This window comes from Gavia stellata, chromosome 1 (assembly GCF_030936135.1).
Source record: "Gavia stellata isolate bGavSte3 chromosome 1, bGavSte3.hap2, whole genome shotgun sequence".
In the NCBI taxonomy this organism is placed as follows: Eukaryota; Metazoa; Chordata; class Aves; order Gaviiformes; family Gaviidae; genus Gavia; species Gavia stellata.
The window spans coordinates 24,941,631-24,968,775 of record NC_082594.1 but is presented as its reverse complement, the minus strand read 5'-3'; the positions used below and the strand labels follow the sequence as shown (position 1 = coordinate 24,968,775).

At 40.8% G+C, this 27,145-nt stretch overlaps 3 protein-coding genes across 4 annotated transcripts in view; 1 reads left to right on the top strand and 2 right to left on the bottom strand.

Annotated features, from left to right (window-relative positions):
- BRCA2 (BRCA2 DNA repair associated) overlaps nt 1-1,182 on the bottom strand; it is a 40,109-nt gene extending 38,927 nt beyond the window's left edge. The window contains exons 1-2 of the mRNA XM_009820558.2: nt 1,092-1,182; nt 191-442 (exon numbers count right to left, since the gene is read on the bottom strand). Of these exons, the coding sequence (XP_009818860.2) occupies nt 191-442; nt 1,092-1,170 (331 nt within the window). The 5' untranslated portion in view covers nt 1,171-1,182. The remainder of the gene's footprint in view (nt 1-190; nt 443-1,091) is intronic.
- Nucleotides 1,183-4,837: 3,655 nt separating this feature from the next.
- Nucleotides 4,838-7,012, top strand: ZAR1L (zygote arrest 1 like). Its single transcript, XM_059823492.1, has 4 exons — nt 4,838-5,451; nt 5,764-5,856; nt 6,004-6,078; nt 6,475-7,012. Exons 1-4 carry the CDS (start codon nt 4,846-4,848, stop codon nt 6,616-6,618), a joined length of 918 nt encoding a protein of 305 aa, XP_059679475.1. The 5' UTR covers nt 4,838-4,845; the 3' UTR covers nt 6,619-7,012.
- A 2,945-nt stretch (nt 7,013-9,957) lies between these two features.
- FRY (FRY microtubule binding protein) overlaps nt 9,958-27,145 on the bottom strand; it is a 178,190-nt gene continuing 161,002 nt past the window's right edge. For both annotated transcript variants that reach the window (XM_059823308.1, XM_059823300.1), the window contains 6 exons: nt 24,760-24,909; nt 23,815-23,913; nt 23,255-23,338; nt 14,279-14,389; nt 11,997-12,190; nt 9,958-11,417 (listed from right to left, as the gene is read on the bottom strand). In XM_059823308.1, the coding sequence (XP_059679291.1) occupies nt 11,159-11,417; nt 11,997-12,190; nt 14,279-14,389; nt 23,255-23,338; nt 23,815-23,913; nt 24,760-24,909 (897 nt within the window). In that variant the 3' untranslated portion in view covers nt 9,958-11,158. The remainder of the gene's footprint in view (nt 11,418-11,996; nt 12,191-14,278; nt 14,390-23,254; nt 23,339-23,814; nt 23,914-24,759; nt 24,910-27,145) is intronic.

The window sequence follows — 27,145 nt, the reverse complement described above, 5'->3', positions numbered from 1 at the left end:
ATTTTTATAGGTCGTCTTCAGAAGCCTACTAAGATAAGCTTTTTAGTCATACAATTTCTGCAGTAGCGTTATCTATTACATTAATAATCATCAGCTACAACAACAAAATATTTTAAAAAAATGTCTTGCTTCTGGAAGGCACAAGCAGCCTTTAAGTACCACTTTAAAAAAATAAATAAAAATTACTTACTTGCTCCTATTTTTTTCTGATCCAGTTCTTTTCCAGGAGAAGAATAAGGTGGCAATGTCATATTTTGTTCTTTAAAAATCAGCGGAGTTGACGCCAGCTGACTGTACGTAGAGAGTTTTGCCCTTGGAGTTTTAAAAGATGTTTGATCAATCCAGCCAATGGGTCCATCAAGTCCTCCTAACAATTTAGGCTCATATGGGGGTGCTTCTGCACTGAGTTCTTCAAACCAGTTGAGACTGATAGGCCCTAAGTCTATGAAGAAAAACATACAGAAAACCATATGAAAAGGAAAAAAGAAAAAAAGGAGAACAGGATCCTCTATGCAAGTTGTGAAAATATATTAGGCATTTAAATGCTAGCAGCAAATCGCATTGCTCCTTCCATTGTCATGCTTCTGTTTATTTGGTTTCTAGATAGCTTTGAACTCCGATACCATAAAGTATACCTGCCCAAATTCTCAGACCATTAACAAAACTAAACAAAGAGCAGCTAAATATCCAGTTTGTTTAAAATTAAAAGTATACTTCCGGCTTTCAGTTTATCTCTTATTTTACTCAGACTGGCAAGTTAAACAGGTTGCTTTTAACATTAATAAATCAAACTACTACAGGTGCATTTGGCAAAAGATTAAACCTGCTCTGCATGTGGGTACGTAAGGAGGCCACAGCTAAAAACACAAGTAGAAAAAAAGTAATTGAGCACACATTAGGAAAAAAAGTTACACATAAAAATGTAAAGAAATATATAAAAAAGTAGATATTGGCAAATACAGATTTGGGGCAAGAAAAGCAGCTAACAAGTTGCATAATGGTTTTCTATAGAATATACAGCAGATGTGTATAAAACATCAATGTCCAGAAAGCAACCCTAATAAAAATTATTTACTGTAGAGAAGCTGTACCTGATTCACTGCAACGTGCCTTAAATATTTCAAAGAAAGTCGGTCTTTCCACAGGTTTGTAAGCCATTTTCTCATCCATAACATTACCGGAACAGTTGTTGGAAAACCTGAGAAGAAATAAGAAAACACTTTCATACAGTGCTATTCTAATGCCATGGGACTGCAAGTGTTAACCCTGCTTTCCTGCATTTTTTGGTAGGTGTGTCATAACCCAAACTCTTTAGCTTTAGGACTGTGATATGTGTGCGTGTGTGTATTCAAACACTGCAATGATGAACACGGTATGAAAACAACAGACAAGATGACCATAGGGTATTATACTAGAGATAATAAAAATCCTAAGCAAATATGGGAGAAAAATCAAGACGGAACAGGCAGAACGCTTTTGATGTATTTTAAGTATAAAGAAAAAATCCACACTCATTACTATATGTTAGAACAGAATATATACTATTACGTATAAACTCTTACAACCATTACAACTTATGTGCCAAGAATTTGATTTAAAGTTGCTTTCAAGTGGAGCAGACATGGCCAGTTTCACAGTTCTATTAAAAAACAGATGTAAGTAAGACTGCCATAGAAACTTTCCTGTTTAACACATTTATTGTTTCCACTGTAATATCAGATTCCCAGGTGACGGCTGTTTTATACACGCTGCCTTACCAAAACGATGGGAAAGACAGGCATTTAAACAAGGGTAAAGGCTACCCTAAGACAGAAAGTCACCAGATTATGAACTGCCTCAGAAGCACATTTTAAACGACGAAGCGCCCTATCCACCCTGCTTCCCGTTAGGGAAAGCTCCTGCCGGGCAACCACCAAGCACGGGCCGCTGCCTGCGAAGCCGCCACCGGGTCACCCCGCAGGGCCGAGGGGCCTCAGAGGACGAGCCCCAAGCCCTCCCCCACCCCGGCAGGCCGGTAACTGCCAACTCCCGCGGCTGGCTGAGAGGAGAAGGGCGGCAGCGGGAGGGACCCCCCCACCCCCGGCGACGTTAAACCCCCAGGGGCAGCAGGGACGCCCCCCACGCGAAGGGGCAGCTCCCAGGGCAGGGCAGAGCCACTCGCGGGGCGTTTACCTCCCTCCGGCCCCTCGGGCGGCACGATGGCCGCAGCATCGCCTCACGCACGGGGCGGGCCGGCACCCCCCGCGGAGACGGCAGCGGCGCGAGCGGGGGAGGGAAGGGGCGGCGCGGCCCCGCCGAACGGCGCGCTCCCGCGGCGACCCTGCCACCACGCTCAAAGCTTGGCGCCAACACACCCCCGGGCGCCTGCGCACTGAGAGCATCCGCCGTTCCCGCCTTCCCCGGCCTGTACGTCACGGGAAGGAGGCGGTTTAACGGCCACCGCTGCCTCTCCTCAGCGGCCTTGGGGTGGTTCCACCTCTCCACGGGGCGGGGGGACAGGAGGACCGGAGGCAGGGCGAGGGGGACCGAGAGACGTAGGGCAAGGTAGCTGCGGGTGGAGGAAGTGCGATGTCTTCTGTCAGTGCTTTCCCTCCATGGCTGATTTCTCACAATACAGAAAGGGAGTGTCGTCAGCCAGCTGCTTTTATTCGCACATCCCTATATATGTGAGAAATGAAGTATCACATCTAAGGTCGACATATTCAGACTGTTTCTATCAGTTAACACCAGTGATCCAGAAAAAGGCTCCAGAAGTCTTAGACTGAGCAGCAGTAATGCGATGGAGTGTCGCTGCCTGTAGCAGTCAACCTCATCTTTTTAGTTAGGTGGTTTTTGTAGGCCTTGACACATGAAATTACTATGGTTGTTGACGTTATAATAAAGAGAATATCCTCCACATACATGTCCATTCCCGTTTTGACTTTTGGTAAGTTCTTGGCCTCAGCAATGAGTCCATAAAATAACTTCAAGTTGGGTGGAAAATTCTTCGTATTACCAATTTTGAGTTAGCCATCTTTCATTTTAGCTGGATGTTCATCTGCTCTTGTGTTATAAAGGGGTTTCTTCCTACCTCTCCACACCAGTCCTTATTTTAGTTTTTATCACACCACCTACTTACTCATCAGTCACCTTGAAGAAGGTGACTCTTCATACAGTAATTTTTCCATGTGCCTCCTCCTTCCAACGAACTACTTCAACTTCTAATCCTGCAGTGTCCCGGCGAGGTGCAGTAACCAGTTCTTCCCAAAGCATTTTAGAGGAAGCCATACCGTTGTTTTAAATGACGGCATATAGTTTCCAATTTAATCTCCATCTCCCTCCCAACGCACCCTAACAACTTACTCTTTTTGCAACCACACTGCAGTCAAAAGTTTTAACTTGGTCATCTTGAGACCCTGTTTTTGCTGTGAGTTGAAATAGACGGTGCTTGGAAAACCCAAGCATAACATGGAGCCTTGAGCCATCTTGCTTTTAACTATGATGAATGTGTTTCCTGAATCTCAACCCCTTTTTATTCCATAAAATGTTCTTACTGATTTACTTCAGACACTTGAAAGGATCTTTCTCAAATACACTGTGAACGTTTAAAGATGTCATCCCTACCAGTTCTTCTCTAGCCCCTGTCCTGTTGGCCCATTGAATTTTATAATGCAACGCTTTTATGAAGGTGGTGAGGAGTCATGCAAGGAAATTTCACATCACAGCAGATCCAGGGATTTGGTGATTCTACAGTCTCTACAGAGTCACACACAGTTTGGATGATTTAATTATATTATTTTAACTATATTACCTTAAAATTGAACTAAAGAGATGTAATTATGGAAGAAGGACTATTAGTCTAATTGTAGGTGCTTGTATTGCTAAAATTTATTTCATTATACAGGTATTAAGCCACTTTTCCCGGTATAACTGTTTTCCCTCTAGAGCGTTGTACAAACTGAAGTATATTCCATCTTTTCCTAAACCAATACAGTTGATGGAAAAGCTGCATGTAGACAATCCCCAAGCAATGGGGCAGTGGGGATGCTCAGACCTTTTAATACCGATAAAGACTTCTTTTCAGAGATGTAATTGCCTGCATTCTTTGCTCAGTTGCCCGTGGGGTACCCATTTTATCTGGGCTTTGTTAGTTTCCCAACCCCCCTTTCCCCTCTGTTAAGGCCGTAAACAGAAGGACTCGTGAGCCAGCGGACTTCCCTCGCTATGAAAGCCATGGCTGTCCCAGCTGCGGCTGAATGACTTCTATTCATCTTTACAGCGCCTCGCAGCGATGCGCTACTTTTTGAGCGCCGATTACTTCTCAGGACTTACACAGCTCTCAGGATCTTCACCCATTTACAGCTGCGTAAAGAACTGAGACTTTATTCAGCCCTGGATTTGTTATTGCAGCTTCTAGCCCTGTGGCTGCATTTCCTACCTGAGATCACAGATGAGGGCCTCCAGGAGCAGAGCAAGTCGGCACGTTGCACAGCTGCAGGCCAGCTCTGTGCAGGCCTTGGCCTTCTACAAGGGTCTTAATGAGGCGAGGAAGGGCAATCCCGTAGGTGATGGCCGGAGCAGGGGCTTCGTGGTCTGCGTGTCCAGGCTTCCCACACCGCGTGCGTGGAAAACACACCACATCCTGTTCCAGCTCAGCCACCAGGAAAAGCTCTGGGAGCAGGGCTGGGAGCAGGGCTGGGGGCAGGCCTGCAGCCCTCCCTTTGCAAACAATGCCCCCGCCCCCATTAGCCCCACCGGCCTGGGGCCAATTTCCCCGTCAAATAGCAACAATTAGCAGCAGCTCTCCAGATAAGATAAAGGCAGGGCAGGGATCCCGCCAGGACAGACTCTTCTGTGGCTACGATCATGGAGGGCTTTGTCTATCCCCCCTTCAGCACGTACCAGAGCTTCAGGGGCAGCCTCACGCCGAGCCGCGGCGGGGACCCAGCGGTGAAGCAGCCCAGCTGGAAGCAGAGCAAGAGCAGCGGCATCAGCCCCTTCCTCGGGGGGCCCCTCACCCCCATGCCCTCAGACTACCTGGACAGCTACCGACGGGCCCAGCTCCAGGCCCTGCTGTCACAGGTGAGCCCCGGGCTGACGCCGTGGCTGCGCCGGGCCGCTACCAAGGAGGTGGCCGTGCAGGTGAACCTGCGGGCTGACGCCGCCGTGCAGTGCTCGCTGGGGCCGCGCACGCTGCCTGTTGGCCGGCCCCTTAGCCCGGCTGTCCTCCGCACCCAAGGGCACCTTGCCCTCTACTCACCCGTGCCGGACCGCCGCCTCTTCACGCTGCATGAGGCCACTGGACCCCAAGAGAAGGAAGAGGCGTCCGAAACCACCCCCGAGCAGCAGAAGGCGGAGGATGGTAGCGGAGAGCAGCAGGAGGGCCAGGCAGAGGCAGCTCTGACGAGTGAGGAGACAGCGGAGACACCACGGGAGGAGGCCGCAGCCCCCAGACGGTTGGCTGCCTTCCAGGTGTGCAGGAGATGGGACAACGGGGCCTGAGGAGAGGCTGGGACCTGGTGCAGCCCGCTCTGGGCAAGAGGGGTGGGGGTGAGTGAACCGTGAAGCAGGTGGGAGAGAGATGTGCTCCTGAGCCGCAAAAGGCACAGTGGTCCCCAGCGGCTTCCCGCTCAGGTCTGCACCCCGGGTTGGTAGTCCCCAGGCAGCTCTGTCTCCCTTGCAGCAATGGAGCCTCCTGCCTGTGAGAACAGGTGGTGTGATGAAGGAGCTGGGCTGGGTGTTCTTGTGGTGCTGGAGGCTGCTCAGTGAACTTTCTCTCTGCAGTTCTTGGAGCAGAAGTATGGCTATTTCCACTGTAAAGACTGCAAGACCAGATGGGAGAGTGCTTACGTGTGGTGCATTTATGGAAGCAACAAGGTAGTTAACAGTCATTTCTGGCTCCTGATACTTGTAAGAATAGCACCAAATCTGTGACAAATCAGACGTTTTGTCACAAATTTAGGTACCTGTACTGAACACACTGAGTAAGTCTCTATAGTAACTGAGAACTTGCTTTTTTTTCAGGTGTACTTCAAGCAGCTCTGTCGCAAATGCCAAAAGGGCTTCAATCCCTACCGAGTGGAAGCAATCCAGTGCCAGGTAAGTTAAGATTTCTGTATCCTAGTAAGACTGCCACATTTGTTTACAGTTGCTGAATTTGATATTGACTTTTATCTGGAAGGGAACTTGCTTTCATCAAAGTACTAGGAAATGCTATTTGGGAAAGGTGTAATGGGATAGGACTCCCTCTTCCTGCACATGGCTTACAGGAACGGTTTTCTCTTCATACAGTGTTAGGCCTAGCTACATGTAGGGTAGGGGTTTGTGCTTCTAGGTGAGAAGGCTCTTACAGCTTAACTCCACAGGGTTTTTACCACAAGAGCTCTTAAGTGTATCAGCCCAAATGTGTTGCTATGATTAAGGAAAACTAAATGTCAGTCTAACATGAAGTGAGCGCCTTTGCTCTACTAATAATAAAATGTCTTGTTTCTTAAGACCTGTTCAAAGACTCGTTGTTCCTGCCCCCAGAAGAAAAGACACATTGATCTCAAGAGACCTCATCGCCAAGAACTTTGTGGCCGCTGCAAAGGCAAGAGGCTGTCCTGTGATAACACTTACAGCTTCAAATACATTGTCTGATCTGCGTGCCCTCTTCTGTTTTGCGTTTTGCACTTTGTCAGTCTCTTGCAATGTTTTGACTTTAGGCTTTTGACCTGGCATTGGATAATGGATAAAGACTTTTGTATTATTGATAAAGTATTTGACTCCATGGTATTTATGCTGTGAATAAAGTTCAATAAAAGTTTGCACTAGTTTGTTACCCCTTAGTTTCATCTTGCTGTGAGGAAAGAAGAAAGTCTGTCTGGAGGGAAACAGAACCTATTTGATTTGCTAAAGAAAATAGGTTTTGGTTTTAGCCTGTCTTTTAGGGAATGCTAAGATTAAAATTGCAATAGCAAGTTTCTCCTTCAGTCACTTGAACTGAACTAGTGTGGAAGTTGCAAATAAATGTTCTGGAGCATAAAGTCTGGGGTGACTGGACAAGTGCCTCTTGCCACTGACTCTGTCAAATGTATTAAAAAAATAAAACAGCAGTTTGATTATCAAAGACTATGTCTGTAAGATATGAGGGGAAAAGTGTAAGTTTCACATGTTTTTCTGAGTGAGGAGGGAAAAAACTTTGTAGCTGGGGTATCTGACAGTGTAACAAATTCTCTAGGCTCAATGTGTCTCAAAAGAGGTAGAACAAGTCTCTGTGACCTCGATTCAGATAAAGGCTTTTGCCTCAAAGCTTTCTGGTCATGTAAGGTATCTCCAGGGTAGGTGGCTTAAATATAACTCAAGAGTCATGTGCTTTTTGAATGTGCTTTCATGGAGGCAAAATAATTAGGATTCTCCTGACTACAAAGTACCAGGTGTTGTAGAAGCACAGTGGGGCATTACTGCTGTTCATGTTGTCCTAGGACTTCAGTGAGGCTTTGTTAAGGATATAGTGATTTCTATTCTACCTGAAGTTTAGAAATGATGCTAAGAAAGCTAGATGGTTACATCATAGATTTTCGTATATCTGTTGAGTCACAGAATACTTCAGGTTGGAAGGAACCTCTGGAGGACCAATTGAATCAAGTTGCTTAACAAATTGTACTCTACCTGCAGGACAGTAACAAGTGGTATACAACAGGGGGTCTACCCTGGGACCTCTCTTGTTCAATATCTTTACCAGTGGCCTGGAAGAGACACCAGACTTGCCAAGTATGCAGGTTACCCCAAACTGCTGGGACCAGCCAAAGCAGCTGGATGCAGTGCTGCCACCTGGAGAGATCTCAGCTGACTCGAGGGATGGGGCAACAGGAGCCTTGTGATATTCAGCAGGGACAAGAGGAAATTCCTACCCCTGGATGGGGAGAGCCCTTTGCAGTGACACAGACAGGGGACTGGCTGGCTGGGGGGCAGCTCATCAGAAAGTGCCCTTGGGGTTTGGCTGGCAGCGAGCTGGGCGTGAGCCAGCAGTGGGCCCTGGCAGCAAAGGGCAGCAACAACATCCTGGGCAGTACGAACAGAAGCAGAGCCAGCAGAGCAGGGGAAGCAATTGTCCCCCTTTACTCAGCACTCACTAGACCAGAGCTAGACTACTGTATCCAGTTTTGGCCTCTATATGAGAAAGATATTGATCAACTGTAAGAGGTCAGTGGAGGCCACCAAGCTGGTCACAGGGCTGGAGCACTTGCTCTGTGAGGAGACGCTGAAGGAACTGGGCTTATTCAGTCTGAAAAGGTGAAGCCTTCAGGGGGACCTCACAGTAGCCTGCCAGGTTATGGTTATTCAGGAAAGTTGGAGCCAGGCCCTTTAGTGTGGCTTATGGTAGTGGGCTGAGAGACAGGATACATACATGTGCTGGTTTTGGCTGGGATAGAGTTAATTTTCTTCATAGTAGCTAGTATAGGGCTGTGTTTTGGATTTGTACTACAAACAGTATTGATACACAGGGATGTTTTAGTTACTGCTGAGCAGTGCTTACACAGAGTCAAGGCCTTTTCTGCTTCTCACACCGCCCCGCCAGCAAGTAGGCTGGGGGTGCACAAGAAGTTGGGAGGGGATACAGCCGGGACAGCTGACCCCAACTGACCAAAGGGATATTCCATACCATATGATGTCATGCTCAGTATATAAACTAGGGGGAAAGCTGGCCGGGGGACCGCTGCTTGGGCTGGGCATCGGTCGGAGGGTGGTGAGCAATTGTTTTCATTTGCATCACTTGCCTTTCTTGTTTGTTGTTGTTTTCATTACAATTTTTATTATCATTATTATTATTATTATTTTACTTCATTTTATTTATTAAACTGTTTTTATCTCAACCCACGAGCTTTCTCGCTTTTACTTTTCCTATTCTCTCCCCCATCCCACTGCGGCAGGGGGGGAGTGAGCGAGCGGCTGTGTGGTGCTTAGCTGCCAGCTGGGCTTAAACCACGACAATACATAAAATAAACCAAAATAGGTTCAGACTGGTTAAAGGAAAAGCTTTTCCACCTTGAGGACAGTCAAGTAGAACAGGTTGTCCAGGGCAGCTGTGCACTTTCCATCCTTGAATGTTTTCAAGACCCAACTGGATAAAGGCCTGAGTAACCTGATCTGATCTCAAGGCTGACCTCACTTCAAATTGGAGGTTGGACTAGATGACATCTTTAGGTCCCTTCCAACCTGAATTTTCCTGTGATTCTGTGATCTGTAAAATATCCGTGATTTTGCCAAGTGATAGAGCAGATCTCAGCTTTCACCAACCACTAAAATTTTTGGAGACCACCCCAATTACAGTTCTGAATAGCTTCCAAAAGGGAAATACATAACTGAAATTTGAAGACTTCTCTAATCATTGCAGATTATTTTACTCAGAAAAATGGCTGTGTGATTTGCCTTGCATTTATTTTGTCCTGCAACTACAACTGTGCTGCAGAGCTCTGTGGACTGCAAAATCAGAAAACGTGTAAAAGAAGTCGACTCCACCCCTTTTATGCATCGATATGTGTTTTTCAAGATCCACATAAAATTGTGCAAGCATTTTGGAAATGAAAAAGGGGTGAAGGGGAGAGTGCTTTACTGAATTCTCAGAGCTGAGGCTGATATAAGCAGGGTGGACAGATTTTCTTTTACCTTTAGAATGAGAAGAAAACCCACCCAAACCCAATGCTGGAACAAATAGGACCATTACTGATGTTTTTAACAGAAACAAACCTTCAGCTCCATTTTGGATTTTTTTCAGTTATGAAACTGCTTTAGTCAACATACTCTTCCTGGTTGAGTTGTAACTACAGACTGACAAAAAAAAATCCTTACATTTCTCACTGGTTTCTTTCAGTGTAATGAACACCATAAATGATGAAAAAGGTGTCTTTTGGGGGCTGCTGATCATGGATACCATCCTTAACAGTATAGATTCAGACAAGAACACAGTCTACATAACAAGCACATACTCAGTTGTGATTATATATGACTTTTATATTTCAGTTAAATGGATGTACTGATCCAAATATCAACCAAAGTTACTTCACAAAAACGGTAAGTGTATTTACAGAGTGAATAAGTTACACAGTTGTCAGAATAAAAGTGTCTCAGATGTGCAACAGATTTACATGCATACATTTAACACTGGACAGCAGTTAAATGTAAGAAAAAAACCATACAGGTATGACTTTTATATATATACATTACAAATAAAATAAGACATCTCTTTAAAGAAACTTATCATGAGAACTTGCATTTCACGTTAATATTTTTTACATTTTTATACTCAAAATTTGTATTAAATAAAAATATGCATGCATAACAGTTCAAAAGATTTGACTCTGTGATGGGACTTTCTCCTACAAAATGGCAAGTTAAATTAGATCAACCATCCTTTAATAGTATAAATATATTCATAAAAGCAACCCTCTAGTAAAAAGCAGCCAAGGTCCTTTAAAAAAAAAAGAAAATCTACCAAGACCATTCATGATGCTTGGGGGCCTAAGAACAGACCTCTGCAATATGATCCAGTATCCAGTACCTTCAGAAACAGTAGCCTAGTAACATTAGGAAATGTACTTCATAGCAGCTCGTTGTTTTAAGATACAGTAATCATATTCAAATTACAGTGTACATTAAACTGTAGTCCATTTACAATTTGTTTCATATACACAGGCTCTCAGCTTTTGACCAACAAGTTTGCGAGATTCTGTGGCCAGCTTCATTCTGCCCATCTTTCACTCAACCAAATAAGAGAAAAAAGGAAAAAATGTACAAGTTTGGGGTTTTTTTAAACAAAAAATATTATTTTGTGAAGGAAACATTGCACTTTTGCCAACCTAAAATTAATTTGCTAGAAAGGAAGTATTGTTCAGTGTAGTAGGCTTTGGTATGCAATGGAAGTCACTTCTTCAGTAGTGAGTTGCAGTTGCTCAGTGAAACGCTAACTGATTTTTGAGCAACAGAGAACAAAGGATGTTGTCCCAGATGCTCTATGCTACCTTTGTCCTTACAGTATTGCTACACATTTGAAGTTCAGCCCATCTCTTTTTAGAAGAAATCCTAAATGTAACAAGAGTGAGTACAGTTTGACCAAACCTTTGTAAGGCTGAGAAGACATTGAGCCACCTCACTCCAACAGGGCAGCACTCCCAGCTTGAAAGAGGACACAAGAGTCCTGTCAGAGACTTGTGCCAGAAATGCTGGAGTCTGGAAGAAAAGTATTGATGACCCGGTAACTCTGAGCTCTGCGAATCATGTCGCGGATCTCTATATTCAGTTCCATTAATTTGGTACAGATTTCAGTCAGGCTCTGGTTGGAGCCCACCAGTGCATAGGTGCCCGTCTGACCCAAGGTTTGGTGCCGGAAGTAAATGTTCAGTAGTGTCTGGACTTCATCGTCAGAGCTACTTCCAAAGATATCATTGGGCCACAAAGTCCTGCAATCAAACAGGAAAAGAATGTGCGGATCATTATGGGTTTATTAGCACAGACGGAAACTAGGTGACAGAGATCTCTAAAAGGACTGACTCACACACGCTTATAAGCCAATAGCAACTCACTGTTTTATGCTACTCATTTGCTACTCAGACTCTGGTATCAGGCACAGAAATCACATAAAAGCGCATTTCCTATTATCTAAAAAAAACAAAGCTTAAGAAAACTCATTCAAATAAGTGAAAGTGAAACTGGGCTGAATGTTAGCTGATGCCAGTGACATACACCTGTAAGGAATTAGCTCTGTAAAAAGATTCTTAAGAGCCTCACAGAAGTACTTATGATCTATGCAATGGAATTAAACATCTTCATTGTTGCAAGCACACGTTTGTACTACTGATTTGATAGTTACTTGTGACACACTCCTGCAAAAGTTAGTCATATCAACGCCCCCATGTACCTTGTTGAAACATATTATGCTGACTCAGCACATTACAGTTAGTATAAAGCTAGGAAGATAATAAATGCATGCTATTCTATTAACATGAAAGTCTTAATATGAACCATGTAGCAAAACTTGCCTGCATTCTCTTATTTGTCGGATGGCTTTAACAAGTTCATTGTTTTTCAAACACTCCAGCATAGACTGAATAGCTGCTTCCGTAGAATTGAATGTGGGCTCAGATTCTGCCGTCAGAGGCTCAGCTGCGATTGCAGCAGTAGCATCCTTAAGATTTTTCTTCAACTCACTCAGTTCTCTTGACATATTTAACAGCTGTTCCAAGGAGAAAGATGAGAGATGGGTATTTTCATTCTCCATAGGCACCAAAGGGAGTAGGAATTCAAGTCTGTTCTTACTACTACATTGGATGTACACATTATGGAAAAGACCCCATTTCAACACAAAGACATTTCTTGATCTCTATGCTCTGTACAATACATGGAAAACATAAACTACAGATTTTTAAGCTTTGTGCTTCCTTTAACTCTATGCTGTATTTTCGGCTTGCTAAAATGCAAGAGCACATCTAAACATTCTTTTATTTTTCACCCCTGATACTTTTTTCATATCATAGTGGAAAAGTTTAAGAAAACACATACTTCTCCTAGCAATGATGTTGTTATTTATTTACAAAACACATGCAGGATGTGCAGGATATAGCACAAGACTCATAAATAATTTAAAAGTGAACAGTTCATTCCTAAAGATCTACCTTTTCATGCTCATACATGCTAAAAATAACCACTGTCACACGAAATAACAACAAAACTCCCTTTAAATAATAGCTTATAGCTCCAGCAAAATATGTGAATTTCATGGTGAAACAGCTATTCCTCATATTATTGTTCCCCAGTTCCATAGGCTGCATTATTTATAACAAGCTAACAAAATCATAACTGTGAAATACAGTTACAGGAATCAATCCTCTTATAAGGAACACAAAACACTTCTCAAATTTAGACTACTCTTAGACTAGATGCCTGCTGTCCTGTCTTCTCTTAAAAGCGAACAGCCCAGTCACATAATGAGCCAGCTTTCAGAACAGTTCCTTAACGTACAGTAAGTATTCAGACTCCTTGTACTGCTACATCTGATAAAATGCATAATTTTAATTTATAGAGACTCTGTAAACTACTAGAATCTGTAATAAAATACATTTTAGAGCTTGAAGTTTTGTTTTACAGCTACAAGCAAAGTACAGTAACTTCTACCCCTCAATAGTTTAAAATATATGCACCTTACCAGGAGAAAAATATGTCTGGAATGGCAAGTTATTTTACTATCTTTCCTTAAATGATGATCATTCAACTTAAAGTGATCAACTCAAAGATATTTCAAAGTATTACATATTTTATGCAATTGCTGAAAATAAACTTGACTAACAGTATTGTTCTTGTAAGTGTTTTTTAAAGTAAGATATGAAGATTTATCTAAAACCAGAAAGCTATTTGGTCAAAAGTGATAGTGTGTTGTGTCAAAAATATTTAAAGAAGAAAGCTTGTAAAAATCACAGAACTAAAAAGACTTATGACATTAAGGTATTTAGTTAATTGTATTTTTAAAATAGATTTCATACTCTTTGGAAACATTAAACTGATTTTCATTTCTTTATCCAGAGGACAAGATCAGGCAGTACACTTGCAGTCAAAATATAAAGTAGTTCTACACTACGCACCTTTGCTTGCTCAGGTGTGAGAGGTTGCAAAACCATTTAATAGCTGTTTGTGAAAAACTGTTGCAGACATTTCTAGTATAATGCACATGCAATGGAGATGGTTTATATGGCTGGAAATTACAATACATTATTCCAGCAAAACCCTTAATTTTGCAACCATATTAAGATTAATTTACCCAAATATTTTGTTATTTTCATGCTAACAAGTGCTCCTGGTCTAAGCGTCTCCACAAAGTTCAGATAAAATCAGTCATGTTCTAGGAAAAGGATATTTTCTGTATGTGTGAAGGAGACTCATTTTCCGTAAAAATTAAGGCCTCAATTAAAATAAAAATAAATCACTTGCAGATGTTCACACAGCGTGAGCCATCCCTACATGTAAAGTGTGTGAGTGAAGTTAAGATTTCATATGGTATTCTAGTTTGTTACCACTGACTGAAATTACTTCTGAAGACTGAATGTATAAAATATCCCATTCTCTGAAAGTTCAGTCAATTACAAAAAATACAGTATCTTGACTATGTTTTAATGTGGATGCTGGTATATTGAAGGGTTTTGTCTGCAGACTTATATTCAGGGTGGAATAGTGTAATCTTTGGTGTAAGTCCATAGAAATAAAAATATAGTGTAAACTAATAAAAGTAAAGTGGTATTTTCAATATAAGACTTTGTAGCTTGTTACATACCTCTGGCATGGAACTGACTTCATGCACTTGTCCGATAAGTTTACAGTAGGACTGAAAAAGCAACAGCAGCTGGAAATGCAGTTTATATAATCTCTGACACAGTTCCAATTGCTAAGGAAAAATTTGAAGGAGAAGAACAAATTAATAAAGATCAGTGAGTTGGGATAGTTTTCAATAACTAATAAAACACATTGAGATAGTTCAGTTCTCAAAAAACATTATTTTACTGAAGTATGATCATATACTATTTCAGAAAACAAGTAATGTTCTTTCTTCTGTAGGTAAGTCATATACGACATTGAAAATCAAAATTATGATGGCTAGCTCTTATGTAGCACACGTCAGCATCAATCTCAAAGCAGTTTATATAGGTTAGCTTCACTGTCTCCAGTTGCAGCTGGAAAGCAGAAGCAGAATATGGGGGAAATTGCTGCATAGAAGTCTTGAAAACTTCAAAAATGGTCAAAGACCTCTTCTGAGAGGATGGAAATCCAAGAGAGAAGCAATGAAGCAGTTGTTCAAGAGGGTCAAAGCTCCTGCCTGCTTCTCTGAGGGGAGAGGAAGAGAGGCAATAAATCCAACCAGGAGTGGGAAGGAGGAAATGCCAGCTCTGCAACTTAAACCTCAGCTCATGGATTTTCCACCATCTTAAAGAAACTGTACAACAGATGGATGGAGTTTCATGTGTAAGAGGACATATGGCTTCTACAATTTATTCTCCCAAATTAAGTAGATACTGTTCTATGAATATTAACTTGTTTCTTCCAGTGTAATGTGCAGCACCACAGGAAAGGTGTCAGACATATTGAATTAACATGCAATGGGCACATCTGCCAGAGAAGTCAAGTTAATACGCTCATGGTCCTGGTATCCATGTGTCTATCAGGAGGGGGAGTCTCATAGTTCCACGGCTGGATCATGGTGGGGAAGGGAGGAATATTTAACCTTTGTCAAATTACGGAAGAAGGGAAAATTCTGCAAGTACAAGTCCGGAGGCCTCCTGACCCTTTGGCAGGAAAGCCTTATAGACTTCAAACCGTATTTGATTTATTTCTCTTACAGACACAGTGACCAAAGCTGGGCTCAGTGATCCTTCCATTTGCTTTGAGGAACTAGATGACTTTGCTTCCTTAAAGCATTACATACATGCTTAGCTACTGGCATGTACTTCAACTATTTGCTGAACTGGGGTCAGTTGCCAGCACAAATACTAATAAAAAGTACTTTAAAAACATCATAAGCATTAATTTGACTGAAGTGTTTGTTTACATATGGTTCAATATATAAGTGCCAGGGTTTTTAATAATAAGCCAAAATTAGAACCATATCCTTAGTGTTCCAGTTCCTGAAATTTCTGTACAGCCAGACAAGGCTATGGGTCTGAGGTCAAAAGAAAGGTTCTTTGCCAAATTTCAGCTTTGTTCATCAGGGAAGGGTGGACACCACCTACCCAGCCATGAACAGTCAGCCAACAGCACTGCCAAACCAAGGCAGAGCTAGTCTCCTTCTGAAGGAGGTTTATGGAGGAGAGTGGGAGCAGGGGGAGAGTGCCAAGCCAGCGGGTACCAACCTGGCAGGGTTCGTCCTGCTGAAGGCCAGACAGACAGGGCTACTCACACCTCAGTGTTGGTCTGCCACAGCAGCAGAGTTCAGCGCTGTAAATTTGCCTGGTCTGAGCTCTGTGCGGTTCTGGTATCTGAGTCGGTATGTTTAACGTTTGTTAATGGTGAGCAGGGTCAGAGCGTTCCCTCCCCAAATGGAAGGGAGGAATCCCACCAGACCTGATACAACAGCAAAGGCCCACAGGAGCTGAAGGAAGGCCAAGCAGATGCGTGGTGGGGAAAAGAGGGAGCGAACGGATGTGCAACCTGCTAGGACAGAACTGACTTGTGGGCAGGGACAAAACCTATTGGTGGCTGAGAGAATGAAGAGCTAGGGCATGAGGGATGCTGCCTGTTAAATAAACCTGCCCAGAGGCCATTCTCTGTAACTGAGGCCATGTAGCACTGCCAAGCGCGCATCTTTGTGGCTAACCTTTCTCCTCCCAAAATAAAGAGTGACTGTTTAGATACAACCTCCTGGAAATGGTTCTGGCTTCTGTCCTCTCTTGAACCGTGCGCTGGCATGTGAGGGGCTGGCTGGCGCCCCAGCCAGGGAAGGTGCTAACCGTTCACCCCTAATGCCAGCCCAGGGACACAGCCTTGCCGCCTGCTCCTGTTTAGTTCATCAGCAGGGATGCAGCCCGAGGTTCTCCGGTAGGGATCAAATTCACTCTATTAAGATTTTGGAGAACTGGCAACACTACATAGCAGTTAAACACACATATACTTAATTGAAAACCAGGACATGGCATAACGTAATTAAAAAAAATAAAAATCTCATGATAGCTTGGCATGTAACACATGATTTTTTTTTTAGTCCTTGGAGAACGATAGTGCAGTTTCACCCTTCTCACTGCTAACCTGAATGAGGACAAACTAAGGTCAAATGGAAGACTCATGTTTGACTCACTCAGTATTTAGTTCCTATATCAAGCAACTCAATTTTTCTTCTTCCTGAATAAGTATTAGAAACCAATAGTGATGAAACTATTCACCAACATATAAACAAAACCAATTTGAAACATAACTGTCAACTATAAACTGTAGTTTTTCATTAGGACAAATTGAAAATTATGAATTTTAAAATAACAGAAAATCTTATCTTCCACTCCAGCATATTCTATCCCTACAAAGGCTTGATTTTTTAAAATTTAGGTAAATGACCATTCAGAACAGCATATCAAGGTGTCAGAATTTCGGCACAGTATTTTTAGATTTCACAAAACACACCTTAGTAAATTATTTTAGTCACTGCATGTAGAACCACATATTCTACAGGAAATTTATAATGAAGAAGGAAAACATGCTTAGAAGTAAAACAGTAAAATTGGGGTGTATTAGTCCATCTACAGATGGACAAAGAATATGAAAGAACTTCAACTTACTGCAAGAGATTCCATTTGCTACACAGCAAGCATGGCACAGGAGAAAAGGAAAGGAAAGAAAGTAGAGTGTCAGTGTAATGCATGCAATAGGAAGCACAGCCCATCTTTAACAGCATAACTTGTCAGCAGTATTAGCAATGCTTGCCTCAACCTGATAACTGGTTGGAAATATCACATACAACATGCACAGCATTCTTAATAAAATCAAGCTTTAATTCTAATGGTAAATTACAGTCTAAATATCCTCAGTTAGGTCTTCAGATTTATTAGTTTTGATTTATCCCACTCAGTAGTTCAGGAACTTACAGTGAAATTGTGTTAGGAAACTCTTGAAATAATACTTTTATTTAAATTTGCTTTCTTTGTTATTAAAAAGAGCTCGTATTGCAAAGTACTCAAAAAATTAGGCAGGGTTTTCAAGTGATGAACAGAACTGAACTTTGTTATTTATAAATACTTTTATTTTTGGATGTAATAGATCTAATGAAATTTCCAGGATAAGCTTTGTGACTGCTGGGTTTATTACTTGGCACATTACAATGGAAACATTTTGTATATAACTTTCAAGTTATGCCTATCATAAGAAAAAAAATCCATGGAAAATGCCAGTTTGGTTTCACTACCTAGCAATGCCACAAGTTCAGACAGCTTTATATTTCTTCCTCTCACCAGTAATGATTCACTGATTCATAATTCCGGAGCTATTAAAATGTCAGCGTAAGTCCTGTTGCAATAGTAATAAAAATTCTCATTGACCTGCATTAGCATTTCAAAGATTAAGGGACTAACTCTTCTCCTCAGAAAAAAGTGTTCCTCTTTGCCAAGAACTAACATTTGCACTCCCTGCACTTCTAATGCAGCTTTCCTTATTATAGACATATCACATTCTCAAGACATTTTAGATGAACAGAGTTGTCATGTAAATGCTGTAACTAACAAACACAATGACATCTGCCCAGTTACAGCCTGATGTCAGTGCATATGCACAGAGTGTTAATAAACATTTGTAATTATTATTAAAATTATTTACCTTACCATCAATACAAAGGCAGCAAACACAGAAATGTGAAATAATGCTAACTCGGTATAGCTGAACAAAGTATTTCAGTCTGGCTTCTTTCCACGGGCCTTACTAATAAAAAATCTGTGAAAAGTATTGTTCCAAATCCTGCACTACTCTTATATATAACCATGACAAATTAAGCTTTAAGCTCTTGTGATGCTTAATTTTATGCCTTTACATTGCTTGAATAGTTTTTTTCTTCTATTTAGTACTCTTAAAAAAACCGCTTTATATCTTGGCTTCCATGCAGTTCATGTAAATCAAGCTTTGGAAAGCTAAATTCAAGAGAAGAAGAGGACAAGAGCAGACAGATCACTGTGCTCTAGTAAATTCACAGGTGTGCTGGCTTGTGTTTTTCAAATCTTATTTGTCTCTGACTTAAGCTCCTCTGAAGTTTAGCATGCCACCAAGTTTCACTTGGACTTTCAAAAATATTGGAATCCACATATAATTTCTAATTTGCCATGGAATTTACTTTAAAGAAGGGCGGGAGGGAAGCAGCAAATAAGTGAATTCCATGGTCTTTTTTCTGAGAAAATCTGTCTTATCTGTACTGCTTCCAAAACCAGGGCAAGCCAAAAAAAGGGGGTGGGGAAGGGATTTCGCATTATATGAAAATCCCTTCTTCGCTGAAAGAAGACATACCGGATAAAAAATCTCCCTAAACTACTGATGCTCAACTCCGCATTGCTCTACAATTTTATGATTGTAACTTATCTTCCTCTCTCTTTCAGCATAAAATGAAATACTCCTTGGAAGTTGAAAAGGCACTAATTATTGGACTAAGTGACATTTCTTTTAGTCCCCAGCAGCAAGGGCTCAGGTGGAATGATCCTAGCCTTCACTCTTCTCAATTTCTACAGTAAGGGAAGTGTTGTTTTAGATTAGTTGATAGACACTACACAATTAATGGTTTTGGCAGCTGAAAATACTGAATGTTCAGAGTGTTTGGATCACTTGCAGAGTGCTTTATGCAGCTAGTAAATGCTACATCTAAGAAGGACACCCCCTAACAGCAACACTTTGATTTAGTTTTTTATTGAGACAGAGAATTACTTTTCTGTACTATTAGCAGACCAGGAAGATAGCAAAGTACTAATCTTCAGATCATGGGCCTTCTTGCTTTTTTCAAGGGATCATTTTTACATACTGAAAAGAGATGAGAATTACACAATTATTTCTTAAGACATTAACACTTTGATGACAACACAGTCTTCAGTCATTTCTTGGCACAGGAAAGTCCCGCTGTAACAAAATAACTGCTGCGTGCAAGGGTTTTTAATTGCAAGTGCATTTTATTAAGTTATTCTGTTTGATTTGACATTCCAGCAGACAAAAGCTTTTCCCACAATCTAGGAAAGTGGGTATATATATACACCAATTTGTGTTTATATATATATCTCAGAGAGAAAAGAGAGATACAGCATATGCTGTGCATTCTAAAATATCCCCTGGACTTGAAGAATAGTAGAAACTATTCTGTCTGGAGAAATCTAAAACATAGCTGTGCTTCTCCTTTAGAAAAGCTGCCTACCTGGGCCAATTTTACCTCATTGTCAAGCCATCGATCTGTCAAACAGCAGTCAGATAATTGATTATTGATTATTAAGAATTTCTAACTTGAGATTGTGCCTTGAGCTTTACTGTAACTCAGCTCAACTCCAGATGACTATGGTCCCCAGAGGTACACCTCCAGTCTTATTGGTGGCCTAGAATAATTGAACCTTTAGCCACAGGAAACTCATAGCAACAGGTACATTTGAATTTTTGGGGCATTTTTTTTTATGGGGTGCAGCATGTTTTAAACATCCATTAGCAGTTCGAGTTTGCAAAGCCCATATCCATTAGCTTGTGGCGAGCTTTGGGATGAGCAAGGTTTGAGAAAGGTGTATACTGACTTTGGACTTACAGAGTAAACTGAATGTCTCATTAGGAGATAAATATTTATTTGAATTAGCAGTGCCAATTGACAAGAAAAATAGGATCTTCCATGTATCTCCTATCTAGAAAAAAAAACCCCAAACAAAACCAGTCTTTGACTAAATTAAAAAATCTCCATTTAGTAAGCTTGAAGAATGTACTGATACCTGTACTCATCTAAGACTGTTACACCTGGACAGACAGCACAACAGTATGTGCAGTTATCTTTTGTCTATAAATTGACTCCTATGTCCTTGAGACTCTGTTGCTCAATGTAGCATCAAAGCTTACAAATCACAGACACATCCAAATCATGTAATCTGTTGCAAGAATAAGGGGGGGAAAGACATTCTGGGACATGAAGCTTTTACCCAATTTCAGAAAAGTTGCTAGCTCTAGCAGCTGACCTAGACAACTTCTTTTCATGGTTCTTTAATGTCAGAATAAGCAATTTTTGCCTTTGCCCATTTTCAGTAACAATTGTCAACAAATCATGTGCAATTATTCTGAAATATCTGATTAGAGAAACTGGTGCCAAGTTAGTTACCAGCATCAGCAGGTATTTGTGATGAAACCGCTTGTGCTACACTGAATTTGGTCTCATGTCTGCCTGTCTGTAGAGGGGACTATTTTCACCTGAAGCTTTTTACCAGGTGGAGAGTTCTGAGAATCTAAGATTTATGCCTTCTCTGGAGCAAGGTGTTGCTTTTTCTTCCTTATAATTATTTCTGCACCTTTTCCAGAAGTAGCCTGGTTTTGTCCTTAACTAAGCAATTTTTTTTACACCAGAAGTTTGGAGCAAGATTTCAGGACCTAGTCTAACCCTCAAAGAATTTAGGCAGGTTCCCTTGTGACTACCACTATAAGACAGATTTTGTTTCCTACAATCATTAGATACCTTAGCCTTTCAGGTTGAAGGAGAAGAGGACAGGAAAGTTAAGAAAACAAACACTTGCCAGTTTAGGAGTAATATTTCATTGTCCCTTCCTAATCACATCCTCAGTTTCCTTGGACTCTTCCTCCCATTACACTTTTGTTGAAAAACAGAATGTTCCTTTGGGAAGAGCTGTGTCAACTGAGAGGTGAATGGGAAGGGGAAGAAAAGAAATATGCCTGTTGATCAAAGACCTACCATCCTGTCAGCTTCCAAGGAATAATGCATTTTGGCCTGAAGGAACAATGCTGGGGAGAAACCAGGGATTCCTGCAGGAGTGAGAAACCCTTCTTTTCAATCTGTTTGATAAGCAGTGAGAATCCTAACCCTGGTTTCACAAAACACACATTTAATTCTGAAACGGAGAACACCTAGTTAAAAAAACCCACACAAGTGGAACATGACATTTATTAACTTTTAGATGCATTTAGGCCAGTTATATGAGCTCAGATTACAGTTTATTCCTTATCCTCAGCATTCTCTCTCCTCTACCTTTTCAAAAAAGAAACAATGTAGATGATCAGCAAGAGGTCTGATCCTCCATCCCATTCTATGGGTTTCCAAAAGAGGGATGAAAAGGGTAAGTTAAGCTGTACACAGCAATATATGTGACACTACAGTCTGAAGTCACTGTTCAGGTTGCTGTGCATCAGTGGGAAGAGAAAGCACAGGCACCTTCTAATAGTTACGCCTCCCTATGTATACTTTATCTCCCTCTCCTGATGCACTTGCAGGAGAGGTAGTAGCATGTGTTCCAGGTCTCTCTTTTATAGATTTGAGAATAGCTCACTTGTAACTTCCCTGCACACCATTACAATTACAGAAGAGACAGAATCTTATTTAAATGCATTGAAAAGTGTCTGTAACTTTTGCTGGTGCCAATGCCAGGTGGGGGAAGATTGAACAGTTTTCCCACTGCCTGTGATTGCAGCCAGAGGATTTATTAGCAAAATAGATTTGCTAATAAGGTCAAGGAAGCCAAAATGCAGGGGTGGCAAGGATTTGGGATTCTTGGGAAATGGCATAAAAAAATAGAAATCAAGGGAGTTCAAAGAAAGGAAGACAAATACATAGAGGTGGGAAAGAGGGGTGAAGATGAAAACAGAAGAAAATAAAGTGAATTGGGGGACAAGACAGACAAACTGAAATCAACATAAAACAAGGTATTTGAAAAAAATGGTTACAACAGGCAACTGTGTTCTGAAAATGTCATCATTATCTCTTATAAGTTAAAATACATGGAAAGAAGAGATACCGCTTTTTTTCTACATGCTGTTGCTGCTTCCTGATTCTGGCGAATTCTCTCTGGCTAATTCCCATCCCTCCATTCTTTTTCCTCCAAAATGAAAAAAACCCACAAAACAACATTTCTCAACTCATTCTACACTATTAAGATACCAGCTGCTTCCTATACTTAGTATGTCAAATAACAGGAATGCCTGCTGAGGGTGATAATTTCTGAAAAGATTGATTTCTTAATGGGAATCAAGACACTAAATATATATATATTTATGTGTCTATATATACGTGCATGTGCGTGGAAAACTTTTGTTCAGAAGCGATAGATATTTTGCCTTAGCTATACATACTTATCTACAGCATAAATTATTTCACTGGACATTTTACAGTCATTATTTCATAACTACTAATCTAAGTGGATTTCAACCAGGCAAGCCTTGCTGTTGGGCAGACTGAGTCTGTAACAGCTGTAGATAAAATGGGTGTAATGTGAAGACACAGTACACCAGGAATGATTTTCAGAGACACTGCGCTGTGGGAAACCGCTGCTGCAACACCTTTCTAAAAAGGAGATCACAGACAACCCAGGCAGGGTTAGCTCTGCTTCCTCATCTAGACTAGGAAGGCAGAAGTGTTGCCTCTGAATACTTCCCATTTCCTGTGGCCAGGACTGAGGCAACAACAATACCTTTGAGCCTTAAGTGTGAAAACTGAATTATGCCCAAGCCCAGCAGAGAGACAAGGAGGCAGTACAGCAGGCGCTTGTGGGTCTGAGAACAAGATATATCACACATGTCACTTTACAGGAAAGAAATAATACTGCTCATTCATTACCTTCTCTTCTGAGTCCCCTGGCTGGCAGGTAATAACTCCATCTCGTGAGCCCCCAGCAAATGTTGCTTTGCAGTTTGCAAGCCACTGTTTTCAGAAAGAAATTAAAAGAAGATATGAGTAAGGCCTACAGTTTGATTTGCAGAAAGGTAAGCAGTATTTTAGTTTCACAGCACAGTCCATAAACAAATAAAATTTTGCAGTTGCACTTTTTCTTCACACAGACTATGACGATTTGCTCTGACTGTAATTTAAAAAGTGTAGTCTTGATTTTTATTACTATTTGAATTGCATAAACCAAGAAAATTAATTAATTACTGAACAGGAGAAAGGAGAGACCAGGAATATTAAAGATGCCAATGTTTCTAAAATTAAGGGATACAATAGCTATTTTTTTAGTTCTGGTTCATATGTTCAGGAAGAAACATTTAGTGAATCCAGTATCTGAAACATGATTTTTTACTGAATATTAGTTGAAACAGATCTGAGTGTATCTGCAGTCTCCTGACATAGCTTAAGTATACACACATACAAAACCCGGAACATAACATAATCCAGCATACCGAGAGTGTTGCTTCTTTCCTGTTATTGTATGTGTCCAGGTACTCCTGCAGTTCTAGAACACTGAACTTCAGCTTTTCAAGAAGGCCACAAGAGAGCAGCTGGAGAAATTAAATCAAAAGGGCTAGTAAATGTCAGTATATTAAAAAAAAAATACTAGCAGAGTAGAAAGTGTAGTAAAGATCTTGCAAAAGAATATTTAGATTTACAGATACTAATACTGAAAAATATTTTTATTTATGGCAAACGATACATAAACAGAATACTGTATTGAAAAATCAATAGCAAGTGGCACCTGTGATACTGTGGAATTGAAATGCTGTTCTGTGTTTAACAGCTTTGCAGAGGACTTCCCTAAAATAAAATATGGCACAAAGCTTAACTAGTTCACCTCTACAGCTCTCTGATGACATAAGGCACAGCTCTTCCACGGTTACAGCAGTGGACCCAAGATTACACCTGGCAAGTTCCTACTGCTATACTTCTGTGTGAGGCCACACTGTCCTGATGCTGTTGGATAAACATGGTCCAGAATGAAAACAATGGGAAGGGCTATTTCATTCAATCCCCAATATATATTTTTATCATCCAGCTCACATCACAGTTGACTCAAATGAAACCACTAAACATATTACCATCTTTCATGCTGAACTATGTAAAAAATAGCTTCTCCTTTTCCATTTGTGAACCCAACTGGGTCCGGTAGGCACCTGTTTTATATTGGTTTTTGGCACACAGGCTCAACACATCATATTCCCCATCTGCCAGTACTTACCTAATAATATGGAAAATTAATGGAAATTGGGTTAAGAACAAGAGATAAAAATTAGAGACAGGAGGTGGGTACCTTTTTGACATTATCTGTTCAGGAGTTGCCCAAAAGGGAAACAGCCAGTAAAATAACACACTGCAATGCAACACACGCCTTTTGAAATGAATATACTCACTGTTTCTGCATCTACAAAAAGGGTGGGACATTCTGAACATGATGTTAACATCTGAGAAGACCTCACAAACTTGGAGCCTATTCCTCGCAGGTTGTCTCCCAAGTAACTAGCTGCATCACAGGTTAGGAAGCAGAATCTTTTTTGAATACTCTGCAAAGCAAAATACAGTTTATCATCACATTCTTTACTCAAGTACAAGCTTCTTTCCTTCGAAAACAAATGGCATGCTTTTTTTTCTTCGCACAGTAACACGTGCAAAAGAGACCATCTCCCTGTGGAGAACTGAACATCTGCTCAAGGATACTGAATAATAGTTATTATGCTGGAGAAAGTGTACAGCTGGGCAGCTGTGAAACTAATTACAGAATTCATAATAATCTACTACTGAAATACATTCTTTCATGTAAAGACGATTCAATCTTTGTAAGGCCTTTTACCCACAAGTAGGTTTTTTTTCTTGGCTGTACAGAGTTGATCAGCACCTTACTTTTTCTGCCCATTCCGGGCATTGTTCTGTTAGTATTCCATGTCAAGTGGCTAATCAGATAATATAATGGACATCCTAATGCCAAACAGCAGCATGGAAAAATCAGAAAAAAACTTTTGTTTTCCCCTGTGGGAAAAACATTCTTACTAAAACTTTTCTGCTGCTTGGGAGGACTCCAGAAATATTGCATTGCATCCGGGAATTATTCTTCTCCAAAGATTTTTTTGGTGTTTTGAGTCCTAAACCAGTCTAGTCTTCCAGAAACATTCTAGTGCTGATACGTTGTTTCCAGTGACTAATATATAAAGTGAATAATAAATAAAAATAATATTTTGGTCTTGCAGGAACTGAAATAATGATATTGATAAATACACAGCAGGTTTCACTGCCAAAATATATCTCACTAAGGCCAACTGCTCAGCAGGTGAGAGTAACATGAAAATATTTTTAAAAATAAAAGTATGCACCATTTTTATATGATTCATTCCATATTACCATAGGCATTTCTCTGAGGAATGTAGCTTAGGACCGTAAGCATGCCTCACTGGAGAGAAGTGCTTTCCAAATACCAATCATCTGGATGACAGACATATAAATAGCCTGTTACTGCTCCTACACTGGAGCAATGAAGTTAGGTGCCTAAAATCAGGTGAGTTGAATTCAGACTTTATTAAAAATGGAAGCTGTTGGATTGAATGATTTTTTTAAAAAAGCTACATAAACACTCACATTGTAGGTAGTGTATACACTATCAATAATTTATAAAACGGTTAAAGAGAAACTTTATCTACAGACCAATTTCATAACTGCTTATTTGTGAATCTCTCCCTAAAGCATCTGAATTGGCCATCTGAACACAGTTAAGATTGAATAAACTGATGCTTGTTTTACTATATGTTTCTACTGTCTTACTTCAACATAGAAAACAAAGCACTATACATGTCACTTAGCACATGGTTCAGATTCTCTGCTTCACTGAGTCTGTAGCTGAGGCAAGACGCTCTTACTAATTACCGCCAAACCGGGTAAATTATTATTTTTATGAGCAACTAGCAGAATCATCTGAATCATAGGGCTTGGTGACAGTTGGAGATTTACTACCATGATGTCTTCTGAAATGAAAGATTCAGTCCAAGTCTAGTGAAACTTACTGACAGCTCTTCTGGCAAAGGAAAGAGATCTAGATTTGATCCTAACCAACAAAAAAGAGCTAGTTAAGAATGTAAAAGTGGAAGGAAATATAGAAAGACAGATTAATGAACAGAATCCAACAGATGTTGGTTGGAAGGGACCTCTGGAGAACATCTGATCTAACCTTCAATGGGGAAAGGAAAGAATGAGAGGTGGCCTTTCCTTTAGGAAAAAAAAAAGAGGGCAGAAGCACAGCAAATATATTAAGACATACATCTGGCTAAATGACAAATATTTCACTCAGGCAAATACTCATGCAAAAAGGACGAACAGAAAGTGAAACTGTGTTAGATTACTAACTTGGGTACCAAAAATAGCATGGCAATGTAGGCACAATAATCAGAGAGGGAGGTACCAAATAAACTAGTAAGAGAAAGAGAGAATGTCAAGAAGTAAACTATAAATAATTAAGAGGAAGGCCAAGGAATCACAATGGAGAGAAATAGCTACTAACAGATGCTACTGAAAAGACTGATGTGTTTAATGCCTTCTTTTGCCTTATCAATTCCAGAAAGGGCATCAGTGTACAGGTAACAATGAGACATCAGTGAAAACTCAGGTGAGAACAGATCTTGCTAGTAAGGGCTTGGATATTTTTACATCTTTGCAGATTAGGGAAATTCATGCTATGATAGTTGTAATACTGGCTAAAGAAGTCTAGGAGCCATAACAAATATCTTTGAGAACTTACAGAACACAGGGTGTTGT

Coding starts and splice junctions, on each gene's coding strand:
- ZAR1L (XM_059823492.1), top strand. CDS start 4,846: ATGGAGGGCTTTGTCTATCCCCCCTTCAGCACGTACCAGAGCTTCAGG. Junction 5,857..6,003: donor GCATTTATGGAAGCAACAAG/GTAGTTAACAGT, acceptor CTTTTTTTTCAG/GTGTACTTCAAGCAGCTCTG. Junction 6,079..6,474: donor TGGAAGCAATCCAGTGCCAG/GTAAGTTAAGAT, acceptor TTGTTTCTTAAG/ACCTGTTCAAAGACTCGTTG.